General features: G+C 47.2%; 1 protein-coding gene and 1 long non-coding RNA gene across 2 annotated transcripts; one reads left to right on the top strand and one right to left on the bottom strand.

The window, feature by feature from the left end:
* The first annotated feature begins 3,635 nt into the window (after positions 1-3,635).
* Positions 3,636-5,445, top strand: DCSTAMP (dendrocyte expressed seven transmembrane protein). The gene has a single exon (XM_059672836.1). The coding sequence runs from the start codon at positions 3,643-3,645 to the stop codon at positions 4,831-4,833; it is 1,191 nt and encodes a 396-aa protein (XP_059528819.1). The 5' UTR covers positions 3,636-3,642; the 3' UTR covers positions 4,834-5,445.
* Positions 5,446-18,172: 12,727 nt separating this feature from the next.
* On the bottom strand, positions 18,173-27,082 carry LOC132219627 (uncharacterized). The gene is made up of 3 exons (XR_009449535.1): positions 26,080-27,082; positions 23,326-23,479; positions 18,173-22,223 (listed from the first exon to the last, which is right to left on the bottom strand). It is a non-coding gene; the product is annotated as an uncharacterized LOC132219627 (long non-coding RNA).
* Between the last annotated feature and the right edge of the window lie 52 nt (positions 27,083-27,134).

Below are 27,134 nucleotides of genomic sequence, written 5' to 3'. Positions count from 1 at the left end.
TTTAACGTGTCCATAAATCTGTTTCTTATCTTCAGAGAAATATCCGAATGAAGAACACACTGTACAAAAGGAGGAAAAAAATGAATCTAAAATGTGCATTATTAATTTTTTAGGAAGCAAGCAAAATGGCGCCTCCTAAGGGGAAAGAGAGAAAGATAAAACAGCTGGGACTGGACTTCAGGTTTGCTTTAGAGAAAAGGCTGCTGACTTGAGACACACCCTTACAGAGCCCCGCTATGTTGATGAGAGAAAACACTGAGCAGACGGAAGTGGGGCCGTGACCCACAGGTCGGTTGTGGGATGTGTTTGCAGCAGGCACGCAGTGAGCTGAGCGTCCTGTCACGTAACCGAGTCGTGGAATCCGGGCACCATGCAGGCGACAGGGAGCTGGCCAGGAGTCAGAGAGACCTGGTCTGAGTCCCGCTCGGCCACCTGCTCTCTGTGCGAGCGCTGACACATTGCAGTGAGCACACTCAGCCTCAGTGGCCCTGTGTGAGCACCTGTCTCCAGAGCGGTGATGGCGAACCTATGACACACGTGTCAGAGGTGACACGCGAACTCATTTTCTGGTTGATTTTTCTTTGTTAAATGGCATTTAAATATATAAAATAAATATCAAAAATATAAGTCTTTGTGTTACTATGGTTGCAAGTATCAAAAGATTTCTATATGTGACACGGCACCAGAGTTAAGTTAGGGTTTTTCAAAATGCTGACACGCCGAGCTCAAGAGGTTCACCATCACTGCTCCAGAGGCTGCAGGCAGATGCTGTAGGTAAGGTGGCCAGGACACAAGAGGCAAGTGATACCTATTAGTGTGTCGGTTAGTCAAATCGTGGCTCGGGTCCAATCCAAAGCCAGGACAGAGAGAGAGAATAGGGGCACACTTAGGAGGATAGGCAGCCCCTCCTGACCTGCTCTGGTGTGGGTAGCTCTGCCTGCTCACTGCTGACTGCTGGGGTCCTCCTGCGCATGCACGCGGTGAAGCAGGTCTCGTCTCGCTTGGACCAGCGATGAAGAGCCAGGAGAACAGGGGCCCATCTGCGAGTTCAGGGTCAGAGGGGTCTGGGAGGGGACGGGTGCGTGGAACACTGCCAACCTTCACACCAACCCCAATTCTGGATGGAAGCAAGCTTTCAGGAAAAAAGAACTGCCTGCCTTTGCTGGGCCCATTCTAATGACCATTCCGCTTCCCTTTCCTCCCCATAAAGTAAGATCATTCTCCTGAATCTCTGATAAGGCCAGTTCCACATGGTAATGACCTTTCTTCAACACTTAATTTCTCCCCATACCTCTTTCTGTGCTGAGCACTTCCATTCAGATTACGTGGCCGGAGCTGCAAGCCCTCTAGATCATGGCTGGAGAAATTGCCACAGGTTTGTTTCTAACCTGCCTCTTTCCCCATCTCGTCTCTGCCCTCCATTAACCCCATTTAAGCCTGAACCCAGATGGGGAATCATTTGCTCACCTGAGGGGGCTCAGTTCACGCCCTCTAGGCAATTACCAGATGCCTCTCTCACACTCTGAGCGTAAGTCACTGGCTCAGACATATTGAGATTCTCCATAAATGCAGCCCCATCCTATCTCATGTGGACGAGATAGATTTATTTATTTATTTATTTATTTATTCATTCATTCATTCATTCATTTAAGAGTGTTTTAAAATTGATCAATGCCTTCATTCAAATACCATACATATGGTATAATGCTCATTAATGCTCATTAGATATTTATGTCAATCAAGAAAGAAACATCTCTCATTGATTTCGTATGGTTCCAAGCCAGCCCGGGTTCATCACAGACCTAAATCTGCATGATTGACAGGGTGGTAGCAGCCCCATCGCACCTTCATTTTAATTATGCCAGATCTTGGGGAAAAGAAAAGATAATTAACTCAGTGACAAAAGATTCTCGTTTCCCTTGTAAGAGTCTCCGAGAGAGAATTGCACTCAGCGGTAGGGGCAGGAGGGGGGACCCAATGGAACAGGGCGGAGATACAGTGGCCTCAATCCAAGCCCACATTGAAGATGCCCTTGGTATGCTTTCTGGTCTGTAAGATGAGAGCACAAGCAGACAGATGACTACCAAAAAGTGACCATACTTAGTGCAGCTTATTGATTTCAGCCTGTCCGTTGGCCTAGGCTTTGTTTCAACCTTTAAGACCCATGATACAGTATTGCTGCTTTTATCTAGTAACAAGCACTGGCTAACCCAGCAGCACAGAACTTGGGGTCTTAAAATAAATAAGCATTTATTATTGTACACGTTTCTGTCATCAGCTGGAGGACTGGCTGGGGACTAGTTGGTCTAGCAGTTATCTACCTATTGGCTGAGTTGATGCAATAGATTAGTCATGTGTCCCTCATTATCTAGCAGCCCAACTCGTATAAGACACATTAAATAATGCCTCTCCCCAAGGATGCCCAGAACCTGTGAAAATGTTACCTTCCATGGTCAAAGGGACTCTAGATGTGTGCTTATGTCAGCGGTTCTCAACCTGTGGGTCGCAAACCCTTTGGCTGTCGAACGACCCTTTCACAGGGGTCGCCTAAGACCATCGGAAAACACATATATAATTACATATTGTTTTTGTGATTAATCGCTATGCTTTAATTATGTTCAATTTGTAACAATGAAATTGGGGGTCACCACAACATGAGGAACTGTATTAAAGGGTTGCGGCATTAGGAAGGTTGAGAACCACTGGCTTGAGTGAAGGATCTTGAGATGGGAGATTTTCCTGCGTTATCTGGGTGGGCCCAGTATCATCACAGGGAACCTTATGAGAGGAAGGCAGGAGGATTAGAGTCAAAGAGAGAAGATACAAGGGGGGAAGCAGAGGTCAGAATAAAGCAGATGCAGCATTGCTAGCTTTGAGATGGAGGAGAGTCCATGAGCCAAGGAATGAGGCAGCCCCTACCAGCTGGAAAAGGCAAAGAAATGGGTCCTGCCCTTGAGCCCTCTGAACCCAGTTTAGACTTCTGACCTCTAGAACTGAAAGAGAATAAATATGTGTTTCTTTAAGCCACTAAGTTGGTGGCAACTTGCCACAACAGCAATAGACGAACACACCTGGACTTGTCAAAAAGTTAGTAGCAGGGTTCTAAGAGGAAGGCAGGACTCAGGATTGGCACGCTGTCACTTTCCTCACATTCTATGGGCCAACGATGTCACAAGGCATCCCAAGCTCAAGGGTTGAAGAAATGGAGCCCACCATTTTTTGATGGATCCTATTTCTCCTACCTCTTTTTTAAAAAAATATATTTTTGTATTGATTTCAGAGAGGAAGGGAGAGGGAGGGAGAGAGAGAGACAGAAACATCAATGATAAGAGAGATTGATGGGCTGCCTCCTGCACGCCCACACTGGGAATCAAGCCCGCAACCCAGGCATGTGCCCTGACCGGGAATCAAACCGTGACCTCCTGGTTCATAGGTCAGCGCTCTATCCACTGAGCCAGGCCAACTGGGCTATTTCTCTCATCTCTTGATGGGAGAACCTGGAAAGTCATATTGTAAGGGGTGCGGGGACCAAGAAGCGTAAAGGGTTATGGCCTTACCCCCATGCCCTTCCCAAGGTGACAGAGGACGTTCAAAAGCAACATCTGACCCCGTCTCTTTTTCATTTCCAGGGACACAGCGAGCATGGCGGTCTGGAACTCGGGCACCCATCTCCTCCTACGTCTTTGGGGGATGTATGTGTCTCCAAGAAGCCCTGGATGGGTGGACATCCTCCAACACCTGGGAATTTGCTCTTTTGTTGCTCTCAGTTCGGTGGGCCTCCTCTCGGTGGCCTTCCCCTGGTTTCTGTCCTCGTTCCTAGTCTTCACCATCTCCTGGGCAATCGCCTGGGTTCTGCTGTGCTGCTCCAAGCACGGGAGGTGTTTTGTGGCCCTCTTCTTCCTCTCCTGTGGCCTGCGTGAAGGCAGGAACGCCCTGATTGCCGCCGGCACGGGGATAGTCATCTTTGGACACGTGGGGAATATCTTCCACAACTTTAAAGGGCTCCTGGACAGCATGACTTGCAACATAAGGGCCAAGAGCTTTTCCATTCACCTGCCACTTTTGCAGAGGTATATTGAAGCCATCCAATGGATTTACGGCCATGCCACTCACCTGGATCTATTTGACGGCCTCGTGTCTTGGAACCAGACTCTGGCAGTCTCTCTCTTCAGCCCCAGCCAAGCCCTGGAGGCACAGCTAAATGACACCAAAGGCCAAGTCGTGGGGGTCTTGTACCAGATGGTGACGGCGGCCGAGGTGCTGTCCTCCCTGGGACGGCAGCTACTGGCCCTCGCGGGGCTCTTGCTGGTGCTTCTCGGCACGGGCCTCTTCATGAAGCGGTTTCTGGACCCTTGTGGCCGGAAGTTTGAGAACGTCTACATCACCAGACAATTTGTTCGGTTCGATGAGGGGGAGAGGCATCAACAGAGGCCCTGTGTCCTCCCGCTGAGTAAGAAGGAAAGGAAGAAGTACGTTGTCATCCCCTCCTTCGGACTGACGCCTAAAGAAAAGAAGAACCTGGGGCTGTTTTTCCTCCCCATTCTTACCCATCTCTACCTCTGGGTGCTCTTTGCAGCCGTCGATTTTCTGCTGTATCGGCTCATTTTCTCAGTGAGCAGACATTTTCAAAATTTGCCATCGCTGGAGGTTCACTTGAAACTGCACAGGGAGGTAGGCGCTCCCAGGCACCGGTGGGGGTATCCTGGCTCTTTGCTGGGCTGTTTGAAAATGGTCACGAACCTCACAAGGCAGGGCAGGGTCTCACCACCTCTGGGTCTCCGGCGCCTGGTACAGTGCCTCGCACGGAGAAGGAGCCCATCGGATGTTGGGTAAATTGAAGTCCCTGTGTTAGAGTATATCATTCTGAACATGTTGGGTCACTGTGTTAGTTTCCTGTGGCTGCTGTAACAAATCACCACTAAGTGAGTGGCTAAAACAACACAGATTTCTTCTCTTCTACTTCTGGGGACCAGAAGTCTGAAATCAGCGTCCCTGGGCTGAAATCAGCTGCTTTGGCCGAGCACGTGCCCTTCAGCTTCTAAGGGAGATTCCACTCTTTGCTTCTTCCAGCTCCTGGTGGCCGTTGGCATTCCTTGGCTTGTGGCTGCATCACTCCATCTGTCTTCACATCGCCTTCTCTCCCTCTGCCTCCCTCTCAAAGGACGCATGTGATTGCAGTAGGGTCACCAGGACAATCCAGCGTAATTTCTCCATCTCAAGGTCCTTAATGGGATCACATCTGCAGAGTTCCCCCTCCCCCACATAAACCACATTTACAGATTTGGGGATTAGAATCTTAGGTAGTTGGGGGGCCGTTTTCAGCCTCTGATAGTCAACAGACACTGAAATGTGGGAAGAGGGGTCTCTGGTGAAACACAAAGTTGATTCCTGGCATGAACCGGACAGGTCAGATTTAGGGCCTGCCTTCCTCTCTCCGCAGACTCGCTGTGCACGCAGACTGCACGTGCCTTCTCTGAATGAGACCGCCTTTTCTTGGCAGCCTGAGTCCTTCTCAATCATAGGAGGGATCCTAATGCATCAGTGTCGTGTTTAAGAGGAAGGTCAGCCCTAACCGGTTTGGCTCAGTGGATAGAGCGTCGGCCTGCGGACTGAAAGGTCCCAGGTTCGATACCGGTCAAGGGCATGTACCTTGGTTGTGGGCTCATCCCTAGTAAGGAGTGTGCAGGAAGCAGCTGATTGATGTTTCTGTCTCATCGATGTTTCTAACTCTCTATCCCTCTCCCTTCCTCTTTGTAAAAAATCAATAATTTTTTTTTTTTTAAGAGGAAGGTCATTGAAAAAGGGCCGCTAACCAAAAAATACAGCTGCTGCTAGTGTCTAGAAAAAAAAGGAACCAGCTACACTTTTCTTTTTTAGGCAGCTTAGGCCAGTGGCTTCAACCTTGAGTGTGTTAAGAATTTCCTGGGATCTGTAATACTATCAACAATAAAAAATACATTTTAAAAAAAGAATTTCCTGGAGTGCCCCAGCCAGTTTGGCTCAATGGACAGAACATCGGTCCTTGGTCTGAAGGGTCCTGGGTTTGATTGCACCGAAGGGTGCACGCCTGGGTTGCAGGCTCAATCCCCGGCCCCAGTCGGGGCATGTGTGAGAGGCAACCAATTGATGTGTCTCTCTCACATCGATGTTTCTCTCTCTCTGTCTCTCCCCCTCCCTCCCACTCTACTAATCAATGGAAAAATATCCTGGGGGAGAGGATTAAGAACAACAACAGAAGAATTTCCTGGGGTGAATGCAGCACTTTAGGCCCCAGTTGACAGAGATTCAGTTTTAAACAAGGGAGCACGTTTAATAAGCACTTCTTGTGGATTTTAAAGTAGGTGGTCCATAGGCCACACATTGAGACACAGGTTTCTCAGGGGGGTCATTTCAGAGGATCTGCATGTTGTCAGACACTTGTCTTACTTTTTTATAACCCAGAGATTGTGAAGCTGAGCTAGGTGGGACATGCACATGCCTAGTGTGTGCATGTGTGCTCATGAGCTTGTGTAGCGTGTGTGTGTGTGTGTGTGTGTGTGAGAGAGAGAGAGAGAGAGAGAGAGAGAGAGAGAGAGAGAGAAAGGAGATTCACGCTGGGGCGGAGTGCACCAGCCCAAACAGCTGTTTCCACAGGTGCTGGGTGCTAGGGAAATCTTAGGGGAGGTCGCCTGCAAACCCTTCTTTGAAGCCCCACTTTCCATATCTCTCTCTGGGCTGGGATCCTCCTTCTGCACCCACACTTTCCCGCCCCTTTACTTCTGGCTCAGCAGGGCCGTCCAGGCTCCTGCCCCTCCTCACCCTGGCCGCTTCTCAAAGTTGATTACTCTGAACACTGCATCCCCTGAAGAATCGAGTTAATTACGAGAACGCTGCTGCTCCAGAGACCTGCAGCCGAGTGGATGATGGGGCTTTTCAGACAGGCTTGGTCCTGGGGGTGGCTGGTCAGAGCCTCTGCCCTCCCCTCCCCTTCCATTTGCTTCCTGTTTCTCTTTTTATTTTTTTAAAAATATTTTTATTGATTTCAGAGAGGAAGGGAGATGGAGAGAGAGATAGAAACATCAATAATGAGAATCATCGATTGGCTGCCTCTTGCACGTCCCCAGCCAGGGATTGAGTTCACAACCCGGGCATGTCCCCTGACCTGGGATCGAACCGTGTCCTCCTGGTTCATAGGTCGACACTCAACCACTGAGCCCCTCCTCTCAGTTCTCCCTCTCCCCCTTTATCTTTTTCCTTATCTCTCATTTATTTCTCTCTCAGTCAACACCCATGCCTGTTTTGTGAATTCTCACCATTTTAGACAGAAGGGGGTGGGGGTGGGGGTGGGGACATATCCAAGTTCTACCTTTGAAAAATGGCCCAGAAGTTTTCCAAGGACAATGTCCTCACAAATACATTCTTGGGTGTTGGGTCCTGGGGATGCAAAGATTTCTAGACCCTGATGTCTGCCATGGAGGGGCTCAGGTCCTGGTGGGGGAGGCCACCAGGTCCACTCACAGTGGCAGCAGGACAGTGGGCGCTGGACCAGATGTGAGGACGAGGCTGCCTAAGGACTGTGCTGCCAGCACCTTCCTGAGACTGGCAGTGCCCTGCCCTTACCCCAGGAAGCCCTTGGAGGCTCCTGGTCCCCCTATTGCCTCAGGTTTGCAAAGGAGAAGTCAAGCAGGAAGAGAGACAACAGCTCAAGGTTTTGCCAATATGTCTCTCCCACTTTCATACAATTTTAGATCAAGAAGAAAGATGGAGGGAGCGGGGAGGAGAAAGAAGAAGGATGGGAAATGACCTGAACTGAGCTAGCTGGATGGGTGTGCATTGTAAGAAAAAATAGCCATAGTTGCTGCTCATTGAGCACCTACTATGTGCGTAGCATTTGTCTAAGCCAGTGGTTCTCAACCTTCTGGCCCTTTAAATACAGTTCCTCACGTTGTGACCCAACCATCGAATTATTTTCGTTGCTACATTCATAACTGTAATGTTGCTACTGTTATGAATCATAATGTAAATATCTGATATACAGGATGGTCTTAGGCGACCCCTGTGAAAGGGTCGTTCGACCGCCAAAGGGGTCGTGACCCACAGGTTGAGAACCGCTGGTCAAGATGAACTTTTCAGGACTATCTGATGCCAGAGTAGGTTCTCTGTCCATTACTCGGTGCTGTCTTGGCAAATTGTTTACTTGTAAACACATTTTAAAGCATTGGGGCGCCGTTTAGTCTACTGCTCAGGATTTTGAGAGAGTTCATTTGTCTTCCATATTACCCTCCACCAACCCTGTGCAGAAACGTTGACTCAATCTTTATGAAGCTCTGACTCCCAACAGCAAGGCCTCCGCTTAGATTCCTAGACTAAATAACTTCTCCCCAGAGCGAACACCTGCTGCTTTCTTATTGCAGGATTTCTCATCACTGACTCAATCGATGTGCTTGCTTCTTCAATAGCTTTAAAAAGAGTGCCTGCCTTTGCTCTGGAGATTGAAATCCCTCCATTTAATTGTAGGCAAACTATCTTAATAAAGAAAAGGAGAGGCAACACAAATACCTTTCATTGCTTGGCCACAGCGCTGGGGAAATTACTGATTTCACTTCACATTTGTATAGAGGTCCCTGGTTTGGGATTTCCAGGGTCTACCCAAGTATTAGAGTAGGTCAAGGGGCCTGGTGTTCTCTGGGTGTGCTTGGGTTCTCTCTGAGAAGTCATTTCCCTCTTCCTGGCCCCAGGACTCTGGGCTGCAGGGGTGATAATAACTGACTAAGTACTTCAGTCTGTTAGGTTAATGCTCCCTCCCCAAGGTGCTTAGTTTACACTGGGAGTAGTTTATTCACGGCCAGGATCTGGTCCATTAATTCCTGTTTCACCAAATTAGAAAACAAATCCACCGAGAGATTAAATGACTTTCTCGGGTCAGAGAAAAGGAAGCGCTGAATCAGCGCCCGCTTCTCCTGCGGGTGGCTTGGCTGGGTCACTCAATGTCATCTCCTGCCCTCGTGTCATTTTGCAGAAGGTAACTGATTCGTTCTCTTAGGAAGGCATGCACCCCTCTTGAGCATCCAAGAAATAAGAAAACATCCTATTCTGAGACCTCTAAAAATAGGGTTTTAGAGCCACTTTCAGTAAAACCTATTCTTGGTATTATTACACTAAGAATAATCTCCCCTACCCCCAAGCTCTAGAATGTTGACTTAGGACATCATTTAATGCCTCTACAGCTTTGTGACCTTGTGGTCTGATGGGGAAGGTATGCCTGGGTCTTAAGGGGCTACACTCCCAAAACCTTCACCCCCAGCTGAGCTAAAACCATCTTTCATTAGTCCCACATGCCCCAAGGCGTAGACACAGGTGCTCCATAGAAACGGGTTATGCGATCACCTATGTTAGGATAACTGCTGGCTGAAGTTAAACAGATTTCTCCGCCTTCTGCTCAGAGCCTTCAACAGTCTTATGGGCATCGTGACTCTCCAAAGAAGAGACAAGTAGTCAAACTTATTTAATACCCTCTTTCAAGGAAACCTATATTTCCACAAACCCACTTTGGAAAACACTGCAGTAGCTACAGAAAAAGCCCACCCCTTCACCCTTCTCCAATGCCAGCACACAAAAGGAACCATGGCAGCTCCTTCTGCCAAAGCTTCCTATTTTAAGACAAATGATATGTGTTGCAGGGCAGCAGCGAGAAAGACGAGGAATGAGTATGAAATGGCATGGATCTTGATGATTTTATTCTTTCCTTTCAGGAGCAAGGAACTCAAAACATCATTCATGACTCCCCCTTTAATGTATCTCTGTTTGAACCCAACTGCATCCCTAAACCAAAGCTCCTTCTGTCTAAAACCTGGGTTCCTCTCAGTATTATTCTTGTGATACTAGTGGTGCTAGGACTGTTGTCCTCCTTCCTGATGCAACTTAAAATCCTGGTGTCAGCATCCTTCTACCCAAGCGTGCAGAGGGAACGCATCCAGTACCTGCATGCAAAGCTACTGAAGAAAAGATCAAAGCAGCCAGAAGGAGAAGAAAAAAGGCCGCTGCGTCTGTACTTTACAAAGGTAAGGCCAAGATGAGGGTATACCTGTAATGAAGGAAATTTTGAGTTTGAAGGGCAAAATGGAATTTCAAAGCACTCTTCAACTTCACATTAGGGTTATATTCTCAACAATAGATGGGACACCAGAGGAAGTGGGGGAAGTGGGGGAGAGAAATTAACAGATACACATGGCTAAGGCTCCTAGCTTTGTGATTTTTAAATGCTGGTCTAAAGGATTCTACAAGGTGTCCTCAAAACACTGATTTCAAGTGAGTATGTTTAGTCATACTGTAGAGAGAGTATTGGGATGGCCCTTTGTATTAGCTATTAAAGAACAATGCCTAACAAGATGTTACTTTACTAGGTCAAGGAAAAATAAATAACATAGAGGGAAATATCTACTACAGCTTGGCAAACTCCAAAAAATTTGCTCATTCTCCAGAATTAAAAAAATATATGATATATACATATGATGATATATATGATATAGATGTATGTTTATATACATATATGGTAACATAATGACATTCATATACATATAAAATAAGCGCTTGTCAAATAATTTTTTAAGTTAATTAAAGAGGAAACAGTAAAAAAATTCCAACCAATTCAAAGCACACACATATACAGGCCATCAGGAATACCAAAATGGGATTTGCTTCAGAGATGCGAAACTGATTTCTTCCCTAAGGGCGATGGGAGGACCAATTGTACTCTGCAGGATAAGATGTATTTGCAGGTCCAGGACAAGAATCAGTTATTTGCATTGTTGCTATCAGCGATCTACAATGCACACAAGAGGAAAAAGCTCACAGATGATGAAAGATGCAGGAAACCCACAAGGATAAGTTTCCCTGGCCATGTCAAAGTCTTCTGCAATTTTTCCTGACACCAGTAGCCTCACGATGAGGAGTTTATGTCAGAGGCACTTGAAGCGACTCTAATGCTCATTCATCCACCTTTTTGTCTCTTCAGATTCATTTCTGGCTTCCGGTCCTGAAAGTGATTAGAAAGAAACAAGTGCATCCTGCAGGTGAAAGCAACCCATGAGAGGCCCCCACGGTAGGCCCAGGCCACACTTCCCAGCAGCTCTTGGGTCCCTGACTGTGGTCACTGCTTACACCCAGCATCAGAGATCTATATGGCCTGGTCCCTCAAGGGTCTGGGTTTGGGGGGCAAACTACCTTTCTTCATAAGGGCCATAGGTCTACCAGGTAAATGGTTAGGACCGTTAGGCCATGTTTTTTCTAATCCCTTTGAAGATCTCAGCATAGAGTAATATTCAAAGAAAAGAAAAAACAAAACAAAAATTAAAAAAATCAGCATCTCTACTGCAGGTTCACAAGCAAATGCTAAGGAGAACATACATGTATAATGCCAGTAACATCTCCTTAGTCTTTTCTGTCCCTGCTCAGCCCTTCTCATTAGCATTCATAGCTATTCCCTTCCCCCACAACTGTCTCTCTCCCCCCTGGCCCCTTAGTCAAGAACTGTTTCCCAAACCCATCTCCAGCAGCTCCTCACTGCTTCTCATCTCCACCTCGGCACTTACTGCCTCCTTTCCTGGTTTTTTTTTGTTTGTTTGTTTTCCTCTTCCACCAAATCCTCTAGCCACATTTATTTGGGGACCACATTTATCAAAATCATATAAAATGTTAAAATTCACATTGGGCCTCTTTTTCACTGTACTCAATAAATACTCTGTGGTACAGGGACCCATTTCCCCTCTACTCTAAATACCTAGGAAGGAGAAAAACCCCTGGAATATTGAGTTGAGTATCTCTAAAGTCCCAGGATGGAGGAGAAATAAAGAAACATTAAATTTTTTCTTTGTAATTTTCATTCTGAAAAATTTTCAGACTCACAAAATAGTAGAGTTCCATTTATCCTTCACCCATCATCCCCAAATATGAACATCTTATAACCATGATACAATGATCAAAACCAAGTAAATAACATTGAAAAATGTATGATGTATAGAGTTTATTGAATTTTTTTACCAACTGTCCCACTAATATCCCTTCTGGTCCTTAATTCAATCCAGGCTCACACATTGCATTTAGTTGTCATGGTTCCTTAGTCTCGTCCAATCAGTATATGGTGGGGAAATACTTTGAGGCCATGCAAACATCCTGTTTCTCATCATACCTTTCCACTCTGACTTTGGCATCCAGAGATGCAAAACCACGACAGCCAAATTATGATTTCCTTTTTTTGTGTCTTCAACATTTCTTAATTGGAATTTGACACTATCCCCAGAAATTATATTTGACACATATGATCTCATTTAGGTTTCACGACAACCCTGTTTAATAGATCAGAAATCTTGCCCTCAGAGAACCTGACTGAGCTGGCCTGGGGCGGGGCCTGAGCACGAGCATGCTTAAAGCTCCTGGGGATTCTAACGGGCCAGCCAGATGGAGAACCAACATCCCAGGAAGTTGTACAGAACTGCAGGTCTTTCGATTTAGGTTTTCAAATTTCTCTAACAGGAGGAGCCTACACTAGAAACGTGTCTGGCTCAGCATTTTCCAAAGTGTGTTCCTCAGGACACTAGTCCCTTAGTTGTTCCATAAAAGGAGTTGTGTGATGTTCCTAAATCCATACCATCTGCCTTCTAACCGTGACGATTCATAAAGCATGTTGGCGTAATTCAGAAACTTTAAGGGCTTTATTTTAACCTGTTTCATTGAGGATTTCCCCCAATTACTGAGCCATGGAACAGGTTTCCCAGGAATAACTATTGTCATCTCTCAGGACCAGCCCCATAGCCCAGACTCTGGTAAATGCTGAGTCATTGGCATAAGTTTGAACCAAAACAGATTCAGAGAAGGTGAATATGCATTTACATTTTTGGCTTATTCAAATATCCTGATGTTTTATTGTGTTTTCTAAACAAACAAATGTGCATATTAATAAACGGACACACTGTATGGATTTTTGTACTCGTGTTGTATTCATTCCTCCTAGAGAGGAGGGACCTTCCCCACATTAACTGAGACAAACAATCAATTGCTCGATTTTGTGAGGAAACTGGATGCTTTTGCCCTTGTAAATTCTACGAATTAACTAACTTACCTACCGAACATCATCATCAACATCGACAGCGAACATTTGAACGGGGCACAGAGAAGGTGTTGGTGATACCCATATGCTCAACCACGGTCCCTGCCTTTGGCATGTTTCCAATCTACTCAGGAAGACAGATAGATGCTCAGACAGTAAATGGCAACATATAGTAGCTTCTGGTAAATTCCAAAAGCTCTGGGCAGGCCATGCCTTTATGGAACCATGGCCAGGCTCTCTGCCTACTACGAATGCCCAGGTTACACCTCTTCCCTGAGAGGGGGGCACTAGAGGGGTGGTAAAGGGCTTTTAATTTCCTTTCAATTATAACCACTGTTCTGATGTAGCAGAATCTCTCTTGTTTCCCACTGACTATGCCTTAGAAGGGTTCACGAGACTTCTGGAGACTTCTGTCCGGCTGTCCTTATGTTAGGCCAGGCTGCCCTTGCGCCGAAGTGCTTGCCCCATCGGGAGGACGAGCAGCAAGGAGGTGCTGTCACAAAAGGCAATTTTGATCTTGAAAACAAGATGTAGACTCGCTAATTAGGACCAGTCTAACTTGGGAGATAAAATGCTTATTTAATTGCAGCTTACCCACTTCAGATTTAAATGAATGGTTAAGTTAAATTTCTTGAGACATCTATTGTGAAATGTGCTTTGTTAATCTTATGGAGGCAGAAAGATACTGCCCAAGGTAATTAAATAGAGCTCCCTTTTCACCTCTAATTGTAACGGCTTAGAAAAGGATATTGCATTGAAGTCTAAGCCACTATTTCTCATCTCATGAATCCCCACGCGGTGGCTGTATTTTGTCAGGGTTTTCCAGGTGTCATTCTGATGCCCTCGTCGACTCCATATTTGTTCTAGTTGTGCTTCTCTCTGACAGCAAGATCCAGTCATTCCAAATGCCGTCATAGTAATAGATCTCTTTTAGTATTCTACTCAAGATGTTAAACCTTGTCTTTCCTTTTTTTTAGATTTTATACCTGCTGTTTTCTCTGTTAGAACCTGATCAATCCTGATTATAATGTGGAATATGTTAGTCTCTTCACACATTAAGTATTTTTGTTTTAATTCACCTGAGAGAGAAAAAAAATAAACATTTCTCATCCTAAGGGAGTAAGAACTAGCTTTCCCACCCAAAGTCAGTAATAGTGACAAAGACCTTCGAAGTCAATTTTTAAAAAAAAATATTTTATTGATTTTTTACAGAGAAGAAGGGAGAAGGATAGAGAGTTAGAAACATCGATGAGAGAGAAACATCGATCAGCTGCCTCCTGCACCCTCCCTACTGGGGATGTGCCTGCAACCAAGGTACATGCCCTTAACCGGAATCGAACCTGGGACCCTTGAATCCGCTGACGCTCTATCCACTGAGCCAAACCGGTTAGGGTGTCAATTATTTTTTTAAAATATATTTTTATTGATTTCAGAGAAGAAAGGAGAGATAGAAACATCAATGATGAAAGAGAATCATTAATTGGCTGCTTCCTGCATGCCCCCTATTGGAGATTAAGCCCACAACCCTGGCATGTGCCCTTCACTGGAATTGAACACAGGACCCTTGAGTCCACAGGCTGACGCTCTATCCACTGAGCCAAACTGGCTAGGGCAGCTCTTTCTTCTTCTTTTTTCCCCCATTGTTCCCCACCCAACCTCACTTTCTTTAACTCTTAACAAAAAGAACAAAAACAAGGCAGAAAAATCGTATTTCAACCAGGCTTGATACACACCAGGGATTGGCAAACTTTTTCTGTGAATTGATGGATAATAAATATTTCAGGCTTTGCAGCCATGGGGTCTCTGTTGTAAGAACTCACCTCTGCCACTGTAGTGAGAACACAACCATAGACAACAAGGAAATTAATGAACATGACTGTGTATCAATAAAACTTTCTTTGGAAAAATAAGTGTCAACCTGGATTGGCCTGCCTAATAATACAGGAAGACTTTTTAGAAATCCATTCAAAGGCATAAAAGAAATGGGTTCAAAATCCCTCTGTACCACCAACCAGCTGAATGACTTTGCAAAAAACGTCACTTCCCCTTTCTCACCTTAATTTTCTCATCTGTAAAGAGGAAGGAGCTGGATTACAGAATCCCCAAGGAAGCCGCCATCTCTTAGTCTTTGGGAGACTGCATTCTGGGAGACTGGTCTGTCTTTTGATTTGTTTCAGCATTTGATTTGTTTGTTCTTTCATTGTTGATCAATGAATCATAAAGAACAACAGCAACTCTTGGGCCATAAGAATGATTTATTAGGTGAAAAAAGGAAAAGATAACATTTTCATCAAAATAAATGTTATTTTCTCTACAGACACAAAAACAATCAGAATGCTTATTAAATTCTATGGTCATAGGTAATTTCATACTGGTAAAAGTCAGGCTGCGGTGTCAGAGGCTGAAGCTCTGAAAATGGAAAAGTCTTGCCTTCTCAGAGTGAGCGGCGTACTCACTCTAAATGTGACATATTAATTAGGGAGGGAAAGAAATAGATCCAAATTGTTTTTCCCACAGGAAACCACGGTGGGGGTATGTCTGCCCTGAGATAAGCATGCTATGACTTGCAGGTGGAAATGCTAATAATACAAACAAGAAAACAAGAATGCATTGTTTTCAAACGCGGTGCAATGAAAGAAAAGAGTGTTGAATTAGGACCGAGAAGAACGGACATCTAATTCTGGCTCTGCTACTAACGAGCTAAGCCGAGGCACTTCCTTCTCTCAACACGATTCAGTCCTTCATAGAAAACATCTTAATAGCTGTTACATATGTATTGAGCCCTTACTGGGTACCTGACACTGTTTTTGGTGTATTATTTCCATTAATCTTTACCAAAACCTCATGAAGGGAGTTCTGATGTTATTGCTGTTATAAGATGAAGAGACTGAGGCGCCAGCAGGCTAAGTAACGTGTGCACAGTGTGTTCTGGGAGCGACATTTGAACATAGTTACTCTCTATTATGCTGCCTCCCAGAGCGAGGTTTTCACGTGTCATTTCCCAGCTCAGAGATCTGGACCCACACATCCTGGTGAAGTCACATTCCCCGCTCCCCTCCCATCTATTCCCGCACCTAATTCCTCTCTTTTCCTCTCCACCTGACCCCCAGGAGAGTCATCTGCATTCCACTTCATACTTTTGCTCTCCTGACCCTGCTCAATCGTAAAGCACTTCTCATCTTCTTTCCCTGTCCACTTCCTCCCACCCACTCCCTCCCATCCTTCAAGGCCTCACCAAGTCCTGCATGGCCGAGAGTCTTGTAAATGGGGCTGTGTCCTGGCTCTCTCACAACCTCTGAGTGGGAACCGGGAGATGTCATTTAAACTCCCTGGGCCTCCATTTTTTGATCAATTGACTGTTGGACCCCATTTGAATTTTTCAAACTGACTATCTATTATTCTTTTTAGCTGTAGACCCCCTTCCTCCAATCCACTCTTTAATATATATTTTTATTGATTTCAGAGAGGAAAGAAGAGGGAGAGAGAGAAAGAAACATCAATGATGACAGAGAATCATCCATTGTGCCTCCTGCATGCCCCCTACTGGGAACCGAGCCCGCAACCCTGGCATGTGCCCTGACTGGGAATTGAACACTGACCTCCTGGTTCATAGGTCAATGCTCAACCACTGAACCACATCGGCCGGGCCAATTCACTCTTTACATCACCAATTCCCACCCAGTGAAGACACAGCTGCCCTGTTTGAGACAGCTGGGGGCCCTGAAGCCTGCCTTCCTTCCTCTTGTCCACCTGGGAAGTTCCTAGGGCACCTGAGGTTCTGCAAAACAAAGCAGGAGCGACGCAAGTCATTCCTGCAGAGCGCCACGATTTCTTACCATCTTGGCATAGGTCATGCTCTACCATTTACCCATATGTTCTTGTAATCGACTCAGCATTTTTATAAACAAGTTCATTCTAAAAGGCAACTTTATAACATCATTGTAAATGGAAAAACCGTATCACTTTTCATAAATAGAAAGTAATATTCATACATAAACACACACATCACATTTACATTATTTAGTATGCATACATATACACATATAGTATTATGTAGACAGTATATACCTTTTATATAGATATGTAAACTATGTGACACACACTGAAAACAACATTATTATATCATTAACTTGCAAGGAGATAGTTGCCTACCAAAGCCCGCAGCCTGCTCTCTGCTCACCCACTGTGGAACCCAGGCCTAGGGTGGGGGCTGTGGTATTTACACAGCAACTCCTGCCAGTTGCTGATGGGGGGCTGCTGCTGCCCCTGGGTGGTGTTCATTCCCTGGCACATCTGGCTTTCCTCGGTTCTGAAAACGTCCCCAGGCAAAGGGATGCAGCGGCTGGCAGCTGGCAGTCAGGGGCGCACTGAAGCGGTGAGGCCCGGGGGGCTGGAGCAGGGCCCATGCAACCGCAACCGCCCCATTTCCCCCTAGCGACGTGGGGAGGGCTGCCTGATTTGACCGCCGTGGTCTCTGCTGACACTCAAGTCCCGCCATTGTCACAACGTGCTTCTTGCCCATAAAGCATTCAGAACCCTTTGTTCTTGGATCTGACAACTCCCGGTGCAGGGATATGCATACAACTAGAAAATAGTCTTGCTGAAAATGGTCTCAATTCTCCACGTCATCACACTGGAAACCAGTCCTCGCTAAACTTTAGAGGGCAGCAGTGTCATGGGGTTACTAATTCAGCTCAAACAGATAAATGATTTCCCTTTGAGCATCTGCATCATTCAACCATGAGATCCTAGACAACTTCCAGAAAGCCGTGGCCCAGAACACGGAGCTCCCACTCAGAGCGCTCTACGACTGCCCTGTGCGCAGGCGTCGCTGTCTTTGCTTCTCCAAAGCTCTGCAGCCGGTGTCGATGGCATTTGTGCAATTCAGAGAAAGGCGCCTCAGCTGGGTGAGTCAGCAGCCCGTCCTCTGACGCAGCTTCTGTGCTCCAGTTAAAAATAGGAAAGAAGATGTTTTGCCTAAGTCATCACCACTGTGCAGTATTGGAGGGTTGACCCCACCCCACCCTCCCACCACCTTCCCTTTTTTTTTTGTTTTCCGGTTTCCATATCCTGCCACTTCACCTGAAAACAGATGGAAACTCTGTCCTGGGCTCCCCGGCCCTGCTTGTCTCGTGGTTCCTTGATTGGCTTCTTCACCCCCTGACATTACAACTCTCACCCCCAGGCTCAGGGCCTCTACCCTTCTTCCCCGCTCCCCGGGGTTGCAAACTCCAGGGCCCACGGGGGCGTGTAGGTCATATAAATTGTGCAGCTGGCCACATAGGTGGGGCTGCCCAGCCTGAACGTGAAATGGGGGCAGCTTTTATTCACTTTCTCACAGATCAGCTCACTTTTCCTGAAATAGCCAGGCACCTAGGTGTTTATAGGAACGTGCCCAATCTTTAAATGTTCAGAATGAATTCAAATATTAATTTTGAAAACTAGAGTAGAGGTTGAATCCTGATCCCCATACATCCTCCTTTGGGAAACGTGTGTGTTCCCAGCTATGGAGTGAGGTTCTACAAAACCTACCTCCTTAGATCTAAGCCCTCCCACTTTTCCAGTTCTTGATTTCTCATTTGGAAGGAGCACAGGATTCTGAGTTTGGCGCTGCCCTTTGCTAGCCCTGGAACGGTGGTTACATGGCTTCTCCTCTCAGGGCCTCCAAGTTCTTTGGCTGTCAAGGTTAGAAGCGGCATTCAAGGTGTCAGGAGGGCTGGGCTCCTTCCAAAGTCTCTAGGGCAGAACCCTTCCTTGTCTCTTCTCCCTCCTGGTGCTGGCTGGCGAGCCTTTGCTTTCTGTGTCTTCTGGCAACATAACTCCAACTTCTGCCTTCGTCCTCACATGCCAGGCTCCGTTCTCCTGTGTCAATATTCTCTCTTCATGTAAGAACAGCAGTGATTGGATTAGGCCCACTCCAATCCAGTAGGACCTCATCTTAACTTAATTACACTTGCAAAGACCCTCTTTCCAAATAAGATCACCTTTGCTGGTACTGAGGACTAGGGCTTGAACATAATTTTGGAGGGAAACAATTCAATCCAGTATAGTGAACGGCCAGCAAAGACTTTCCCCCACACGAATTCCCCCATGTACAGTATGCAGACTAGCTCTTTTTTTTTTTTGGTTAATCCTCACCCAAGAATATTTTTCCATTGGTTTATTAGGGAGAGTGGGAGAGAGAGGGAAAGACAGAGAGAAACTTTGATGTGAGAGAAACACATCGAACGGTTGCCTCCTGCATGAGCTCTGACCAAGGCCCGGTGTGGCGAGGAGCCTGCAGCCAAGGTACCTGCCCTTGACCGGAATGAAACCCAGGACCCTTTGACCTGCAGGCCGATTCTCTATCCTCTGAGCCAAACCGGCTAGGGGCAGACTAACTCTTTAGAAAATATTTTTTAGTCATGGTATAGCTGCACAGATAGGATGAGCTTTCCATATCCTTCGGTGCATGTTGGCTCTAAATGCAGGCATGAAAAGGGCAGGAGAAATCAAAATTGGATTTATGATGCACAGTCAGAGGGAAGCTATTCTAAGGAACTTGGCGTTACACCTCAGCCACAATAAATGGTCGCTGTGTAGAAGCTCTCTGAGCACTGAGGGACGGATCTAGCCAGGACACCTCCGCAGTACACTGAATTGAGTCATGAGAGGCCTTATAAGTGAGAGAAACCAAATGCCTGGACCAATGTGATGCTTCACTGGAAGGCAGGGGTGGTCGGTGGTGAACGGCCTCAAGTGATGGACAGGTCTGGTTGATGGACCAAGGACAAGCCTATCCACAGCTGGCCGCAAGGGGCGTGGTAGAGAGTTCTGGCAGCTGATGTGAATGTCCATCTTGAGAAGAAAGATGAGATGACCCTCAACCGGCATTCGTTGGCCCTTTCTGAGTACTTTCCTAAAAGTCTCACAAGTTTTATTGCTGAGGAAGAGACCGTGGTCAAGACGCACCCAAGGAGTGGAGCAAGATGAGTTCCAGGGATGGGTCAGATGGATCCTTCTTCAGTAACGTGATGAAAACCACGTTGGGAGCCCTAAAAGCACATTTGGACCAGACTAACAAAACTGACAGTAAAATAGAAGTGAGTCATGTGTCACAACTCTTTTTGGAGATGGTTCAGATCTTCAGTATGGAAGGTGAGACTGCGGCACTGTGATCGTGGCAGTGGCCAGCAGGGGGTGGAGTCCAGGGGAGTGGGTGAAAGTTTGAGAGCCAAATTATGTTGGGAGCCAAATGCTTCTCCTAAAGGCTGGCTTTCAATACGTGTGGAGACAAAAAGTTTTGAAAAGAGTCGATGAAAACAGCCGACAAGGAAATGTGTTTCTTGGCAAGGAAGTGGTGGAGAAATTTTTTACTTCTAGTTGAAAAAACACACCCAACATGCCATAATCTGTTTAATGCCATTTTTAAAGTTAATTTCTGAGAAGATGATGTTCCCTTAATGGAAGACATTCTGCATCAGGACAGGATGTAAGCAAGGCTGGGAACTGAATAAGATACAGTAGGTAATGCCTGGGAACTAGACGGTATGAAGGAACAAGTTGTCATGGAAACAAGCCACTAAATGGAGCACAGTCATCTCGAGAACATACACAATAGAAAGAGAAGGGACGGAGACCCGAGACGTGGTCAATGGCCAGGGGGTCTCAGGAGGGACAGTGGGGTGCTGTCCACACTAGCTATCTGGCACTAGAAAGAAGGCCAAAGTCTGCCAAGAGTCACCAAAAAGAGAAAGTTCAAAACATGTTGGTATTTTAAACGTGGCCGTATTCATTTGCCATCCATTTGTTGGTTCATTCCAAGGTACACTGACTGAGTGCCCTCTGAACACCAGGCTCTGTGCGGGGCAGTAAGGCTACAGAGAGGAATGAGACATAGCTCCAGGTCCCAAGGAGCCTGTGGTCCCTAACTGCTCCCTGGGGGAGCAGGACCAAGACACAATCCAGGTGTCTCACTCCTGGGAATCAATACTCCCTTTGCCCTGCAGCTCTGACCCTATGCCAGGGGCCTGGCAGGCTCCCTTCAGGGCTGAGTAGCATCCTGAGTAGCATCCTCACCGCCCTGCCATGGATTTCAGTTCCTTCCAAACTTCTTGCCCTTTTTGGCCTCCCACCCCATCCTCGGGGCGGGCCCTTACGCTTGCTGGCAGTCTCCTCTGCCCAGACAGCCGAGTGTTCCTTCTGACCTCCTCCATGGCCTCTTGCTGGGCTTTCTCTGAACTTGCCTGGAGTGTCCAACTCATTTCACCACCCTCCTGGGCCAGCGCATCTTCTCCATGGGTTCTTGGACACAGTCCTAGCCTCGGCTGGCATGCCTGTTCCTGGCTCTGGCTTTTGCATGTGACCTTCAGTATGGATGGTACAATGACTCACAGAAAACATTCACATCATGGACTGTTCCCCAACCCCATTACTCAGCACATCAGTGAGCAAACCCCAGCTTCCTCCCCGGGGGCCTGACGGCTCCCCCCACCCCGAGCCAAGGTGCCCTTGACCGGAATCAAATCCAGGATCCTTGTTGAGGTCCCACTTGTTGAGGTCCCAGCTCTTCTCTCTGTTTCTTGGCACCCTCCCCTCAAAAGTGCCCTTCTGCTATTATCATGATCTCATCAATCTATTTTTAAATCTCCGATGGCCTTTATACTTTCTTTCATTCTGAATTTCCTACTGCAAACTAACTTTCCAGAGTAACCAACGTTTTGAGCACGTCACTGACATAATCATATTCTACTCGTTACGTGACATTGTTTGGTTGTTCACAAACTTCATGTGGTTCCTTTGACAACGCAGTAAACAGGGTGGGTATTACCGTTTTCATTTCACGGATCAAGAAACTGAGGATCAGAGAGGCCGTGGGACTTTCCCCAGGCCACACAGCCTGGGAGAAGCGATGGAGGCCCTCTTTTCACGCCAGGCTCGGGGCCCCCTGTGCCCTGTGGTGCACGAGGCGCTGCCTTTGGGGCTTTGACCTTTGCCCACACCACGCCTCCCTTCTGCTCTGTGGGGCTTCCTTTCTCCTGTAAAGCCAGTGGCCTTCAAAGAATTTCATTTCCCCCTTTCCCAGTAGATCCAGGGGCATAATGGTAGATTCTAGGATCCTTCAGTTAAGATTCAAGAGGCTCCACTTTCCCTTCATTACCTACCAAAAAGGAAAATTAAAAAGAAAGAAAGAAAGGAAAGAACCAAACAACCACAACCAGAAAAAGCTTTCATTGAGGACCTCCTGAAATCCCAGCGCTTCCTGCATAGACCCACGGAGTCCGCAGAAGCCTAGTACCTTCTCCCTGCACACCCCTCCCCTCCCAGCAGACCCGAGCAGGGCCAGTAAGTATTGATGGGCGGGTGCGCGCTTCAGAATGGGGAAAGTAAGCCATCTTGTTGCTAGAATTCCCAGGACTGGAGAATTCTTTACAGTGAGTTGGCCATAGGGTGTAAAGCATCGGTTCTCAACCTGTGGGTCGCGACCCCTTTGGCGGTCGAACGACCCTTTCCCAGGGGTCGCCTAAGACCATCCTGCATATCAGATACTTACATTACGATTCATCACAGCAGCAACATGACAGTTATGAAGTAGCAACGAAAATAATTTTATGGTTGGGTCACAACATGAGGAACTGTATTTAAAGGGCCTGAAGGTTGAGAACCACTGTCACTCTGAGTACTGCGAACCACTTATGAACTCAGAGCTTGGAGCAGGGATGGGAGATGGAGAACACGTAACTCTCAGGCCATCCGGCTGCGGTGCCAAAAGGAGCCTAGCGAGCTCCAGGCCTGGGACCAGGGCAGCGGGCTGGTGGGGCTGCCCGCCCCCCGCCGGGCCCTCAATCTGCAGCCTGGGGTGCTCAGCTCAGCGGGGGGCGCAGTCACCGAGCCTGAGTCTGCGACAGGCCCAGCTGGAATCTTGCTCAATAGGACAGGGACCGGCAGGAACCGGGGTGTGTGGGAGGCGGTGCTGACTGGCGTTCTTCCCTCAGTCCCTTCCCCAGGGCCCGCAGTGACGCAGGGAAATGGAGCTGGCTGCAAAACTTGTCATTTACCTACGGCTCCCTCCTTCCGGCTCTGTGCTGGCTGCTTCTGAGCGCCCCCTCATCGGAACCTCACCACAAGCTTCTGATGACGGTGCTAGGGTCCCCAGGAGGCTCCCGAGGCTTAGAGTGGTTAAGCCTGTGGCCTCTGGCCTCCTGGCTGGAGTATCTGAAGCCTGGCCCTTTAATCCGCTCTGACAATGAGCTGGCTCTTACCTGTGTCCGGCATCGGACAGGCTGCACACCAATGTCAGCGACAGATCTCGGGTGTGCCTCGCAATAGCCCTGCGACCAGACTGTGAATGTTACCACTTCCAGGTGAGGAAACTGCAGCTCAGAGAGGCTGAGTGACTGGCCCAAGGTCGCACAGCTGGAAAGGAACAGAGGACAGGCCCTTGGGCAGGATCTCAGGAGCCTATTCAGCGCACATCTAACTCTGTGGTCTCGTCTCATGACCATGAGCAAAGTCACTTCCCGGAGGTTCCCAGGCCCAGGGGGTTCCCAGGCCCCAGGGTTTCCGTTGGAGGAGTGGGCAGAGTGGGAAAGTGGGTGACTCCAGAGGCAGTAAAGAGGGAGCATGGGGTGGGGGAAAATCTGTTATAACAACTCAGGATAAGGAAACTGGTTCCATTATCAGCCAGCACTTTCACAGTGACTATTGCTGAGTCATAATCTGTAAGCATTTCTCAGTCCGTCTCTGCTCATCGGAAGGACTTGGTTTTTCAGCGCTGGGAGGAGAGTGGAGGGGCTGCAGCTGGGCCCCTTAGAGTGAGGCATTGCACTGGGAGACCGTTGTTTTTCAACTCCGCTCTCTCCACCTTCCCTTCAAATTTTCCAACCACCCCAGCTCCCGAGTCCCTCACATTAACCAACGTATTTGAAAATGGTTATATGTGCCTACCCTTTTTTTAAAAAAAGTTTTTATTGTGGTAAAATACACATGCAACTGTGTATTTTAAAATTTACCAGTGTAACCATTTTAAAGTGGCTTTTCATACATTCACAGTGTTGTTGTGCAACTGTCGCCACTCTCTAATTTCCCAACATTTTTATCATCCCCCCAAAGCAGGCACCCTCTTTTCCTCCCTTGCCCCAACCCCTGGCAACCACTAATCTGCTTTTTGTCTCTATGCATTTACTTACTCTGAATATTTCCTCTAAATGGAATCACACGATATGCGGTTTTTGCGTCTGGCTGTCTTTACTTAACATTTGGTTTGCTTCCATATTTTTGCTATTATGAATCACGCTATTATAAGCATTTGTGAACACCTATTGTCAATTGCATGGCCTAGGAATAGAACTGGCAGGTCCTATGACGATTCCATTAACTTATTGAGGACCCGCAAACTGTCCCCCACAGCTGTGCCTGCTCTGGGCCTGGCCTCCTGCGAGGTGCTGGAGATATAAAGATGAATAAGACATGGTATCTGGGTGGAGGAATTCAGAGCCCAGGTAGGGAGACTGGCACCTGGCAGGGGCAATAACAGGGGTGCGTGACGGATGACTTTATTTGCTCAAACTCAACCCTGTCAGAGGCTCTGTCAAGGGCTCTAATGGGGACAGTGCGATGGGAGATTAGAACTCCAAACTTTCCTAGAATACTCATGACTGATAGTTATCAGAACTATGTACTATATGCCTTAGAAGCTCAGAGGACAGACTGTGAAAGTCAAGAATTGCGTTGAGGCTTGGAATAGACATGGAAACAGGGGGCACTGTAATACTTACCATTGATTTATGGCCATGTGCCCCCCCCCCACATACCTTCTTTTCATCCCCAAAGCACAACAAAATCTAAAAGGACCCCCACTCTCCGAAAGGGAAGGGTTGAGTCTATTCTCAAGAGGTCTCTGTTAACGACACCAGTTGTTTCGTTGTTGACATGTGTTTACCCAACAAGCTTTTTCTCACCTCCGACTACGTGCCTGGTACTGTGTTGGACGCTTGGGAACAGTGGTCAATGTGTCCATCAAGGTTGCGACGAGGGATAAAAAAGAAAGCAAAAGATCTGGGTCTTGGCAATGAGGAGATGCTATGGAGAAGACGACCCCAGCGCGTGCAAAATAATCACTGTGACAAATGCGAGTGTTTTTCCTGGGTGTGGGTCTGAGTAATACTGCAACATGACGCAAGAGTTGCCGAGCTGGAGGAAACTTCAGGAGGGAGGGCAGAGGAAGAGAGGTGGGCAAAGAAGATCCAGAAGAGGGAGGGGATTCAGGAGGACTTTTGACTGACATCCTCCCTCTCTGCTCCAAAGCACCCAGCCCCTGCCACGGTCCTCGCCACACGGCCCTGGACCCCCTGGTTTCCTCGTCGGTCTAGTCCTAGGGACTTTGGCGGGCCCTCCATGGCCAGATTCCCCCTATCAACCCCCCTCCACATCTAGCTCAGGGCCCGGAACACATCACCAAAGACACCGAAGCTTTCTGCAGTTAGAGGGCTGGGTGCACTCTCTCCTGTTTTATAGCTCAGCTTAAAGAGCAGAGCTTTGGACCACAGGCCCCGAGGCTGGTACTCCCCTCTGCCCTTCCTGTCACTGTTAAGTGTGGTCTTGATGTCTTCCCTATTCCTGCTCCTCGTTTTCCCTGCTTGAATAAAAGACCTGCCTGAGCGCCTTCCTACTGAGGTTGATTTTTGTGGTTTGTTGGTTTTTGTTTTTTTAGATAGATTTTATTTGAAGCATCCATCTTATATAAAAACTGCTGTTTGAAATTTTAACCCTGCTATTTCTGGCTTCTGTAAATGCTTGCTGGCTTAAATAATAAGGAAAATAAGACTACTCCCATATCAAAGAGGCCATTAAATCTTCCCCAGACGAAGTTATCAGTGCTGGCACCAGGCCAAGCCTTTGGTTGAGATCTCAAAGCCCCAGCACATAGGGCCCTTTAAGAACTTGCAAAGGGAACCGGAAAAACCCCATATTTGGGAGACAAAGAAGGTAAAAAGGTATAAATACAAGAAACTTACTGTGTGATGGGGCCCAGAATTTGAGAGACATTTTCCTCTGGGCCGTGCGTGTAATAATAATAAATGTAACTCCATCTCTCTAAGCGTTGCTTGGTTCTTCTCCGGTTTTCTGTAACATATTGACTTCAGAGAGGAAGGGCGACAGAGAGGGAGATAGAAACATCAATGATAAACAAGAATCATTGATAGGCTGCCTCCTGCATGCCCCACACTAGAGATCAAGCCTGCAATTTGGGCACATGCCCTGACTAGGAATTGAACCATGACCTTCTGAGTCATAGGTCAATGCTCAAGCACTGAGCCACGCCAGCCGGGCGAGCGGTTCTGTAATTGTACTATTGAGCAACAATGGCCATGAAGTGTGACCCAGAGGAGACGGAAAGTTCCTCAGATGGCGTTAGCTGGCTTCATTCTGCCTCAGTGTAGAGCAATAAAGAGGTCAAGTGCAAAGACATACCGGTAGCCGATTGAGGGCTTATTTTGCACTCAGCACAGTGTTAAATGCTTACGCCTTATGCCATTTCATTCTCCCACAAACTCTAAGTTAGTGTTTTTATTCTCCCATTTTACAGGTGGGACACGAGAGGCTGGGAGACTTTAAGAATTTTGCCTACATTGCACAGGTGGTGACAGAAGCAAGTTTTGAACCCAGTCAATTTGATTCCAGATTCCCTGCCCTTGTGCACTTGCCTACAGAGCCAGCCACACCTCACAGACACGAGGCGTAGAGCAGACTGTGACTGGCAGGAGCCACACAAGCAAATGGTGCAGAGCTGGGACGGACACTGGGTTGATGGAGCCAACCCCCCTCTAGATCATGCGGGGAGCCCGATGGCAGGGGGGGCTGGCGGGTGTGAGAAAGCTCAGGAATGGGCTTGACACTGCTTCAAGTTCATTGCCCCGATGGCTGGAGGGCACATGCCTGGTTGTGGGCTCCATCCCCAGGAGAGGGCATGATGGATGACTCTCTCTGAATCAATGCTGTTTCTATCTCTCCCTCCCTCTCCCTTCCTCTCTGAAATCAATAAAAAAAATTTTTAAAAAAATTACTGAAG

This window comes from Myotis daubentonii, chromosome 17, assembly GCF_963259705.1.
Source record: "Myotis daubentonii chromosome 17, mMyoDau2.1, whole genome shotgun sequence".
In the NCBI taxonomy this organism is placed as follows: domain Eukaryota; kingdom Metazoa; phylum Chordata; class Mammalia; order Chiroptera; family Vespertilionidae; genus Myotis; species Myotis daubentonii.
Note: the sequence above shows the minus strand (reverse complement) of the source record. Positions and strands in the feature narration are given on the sequence as shown.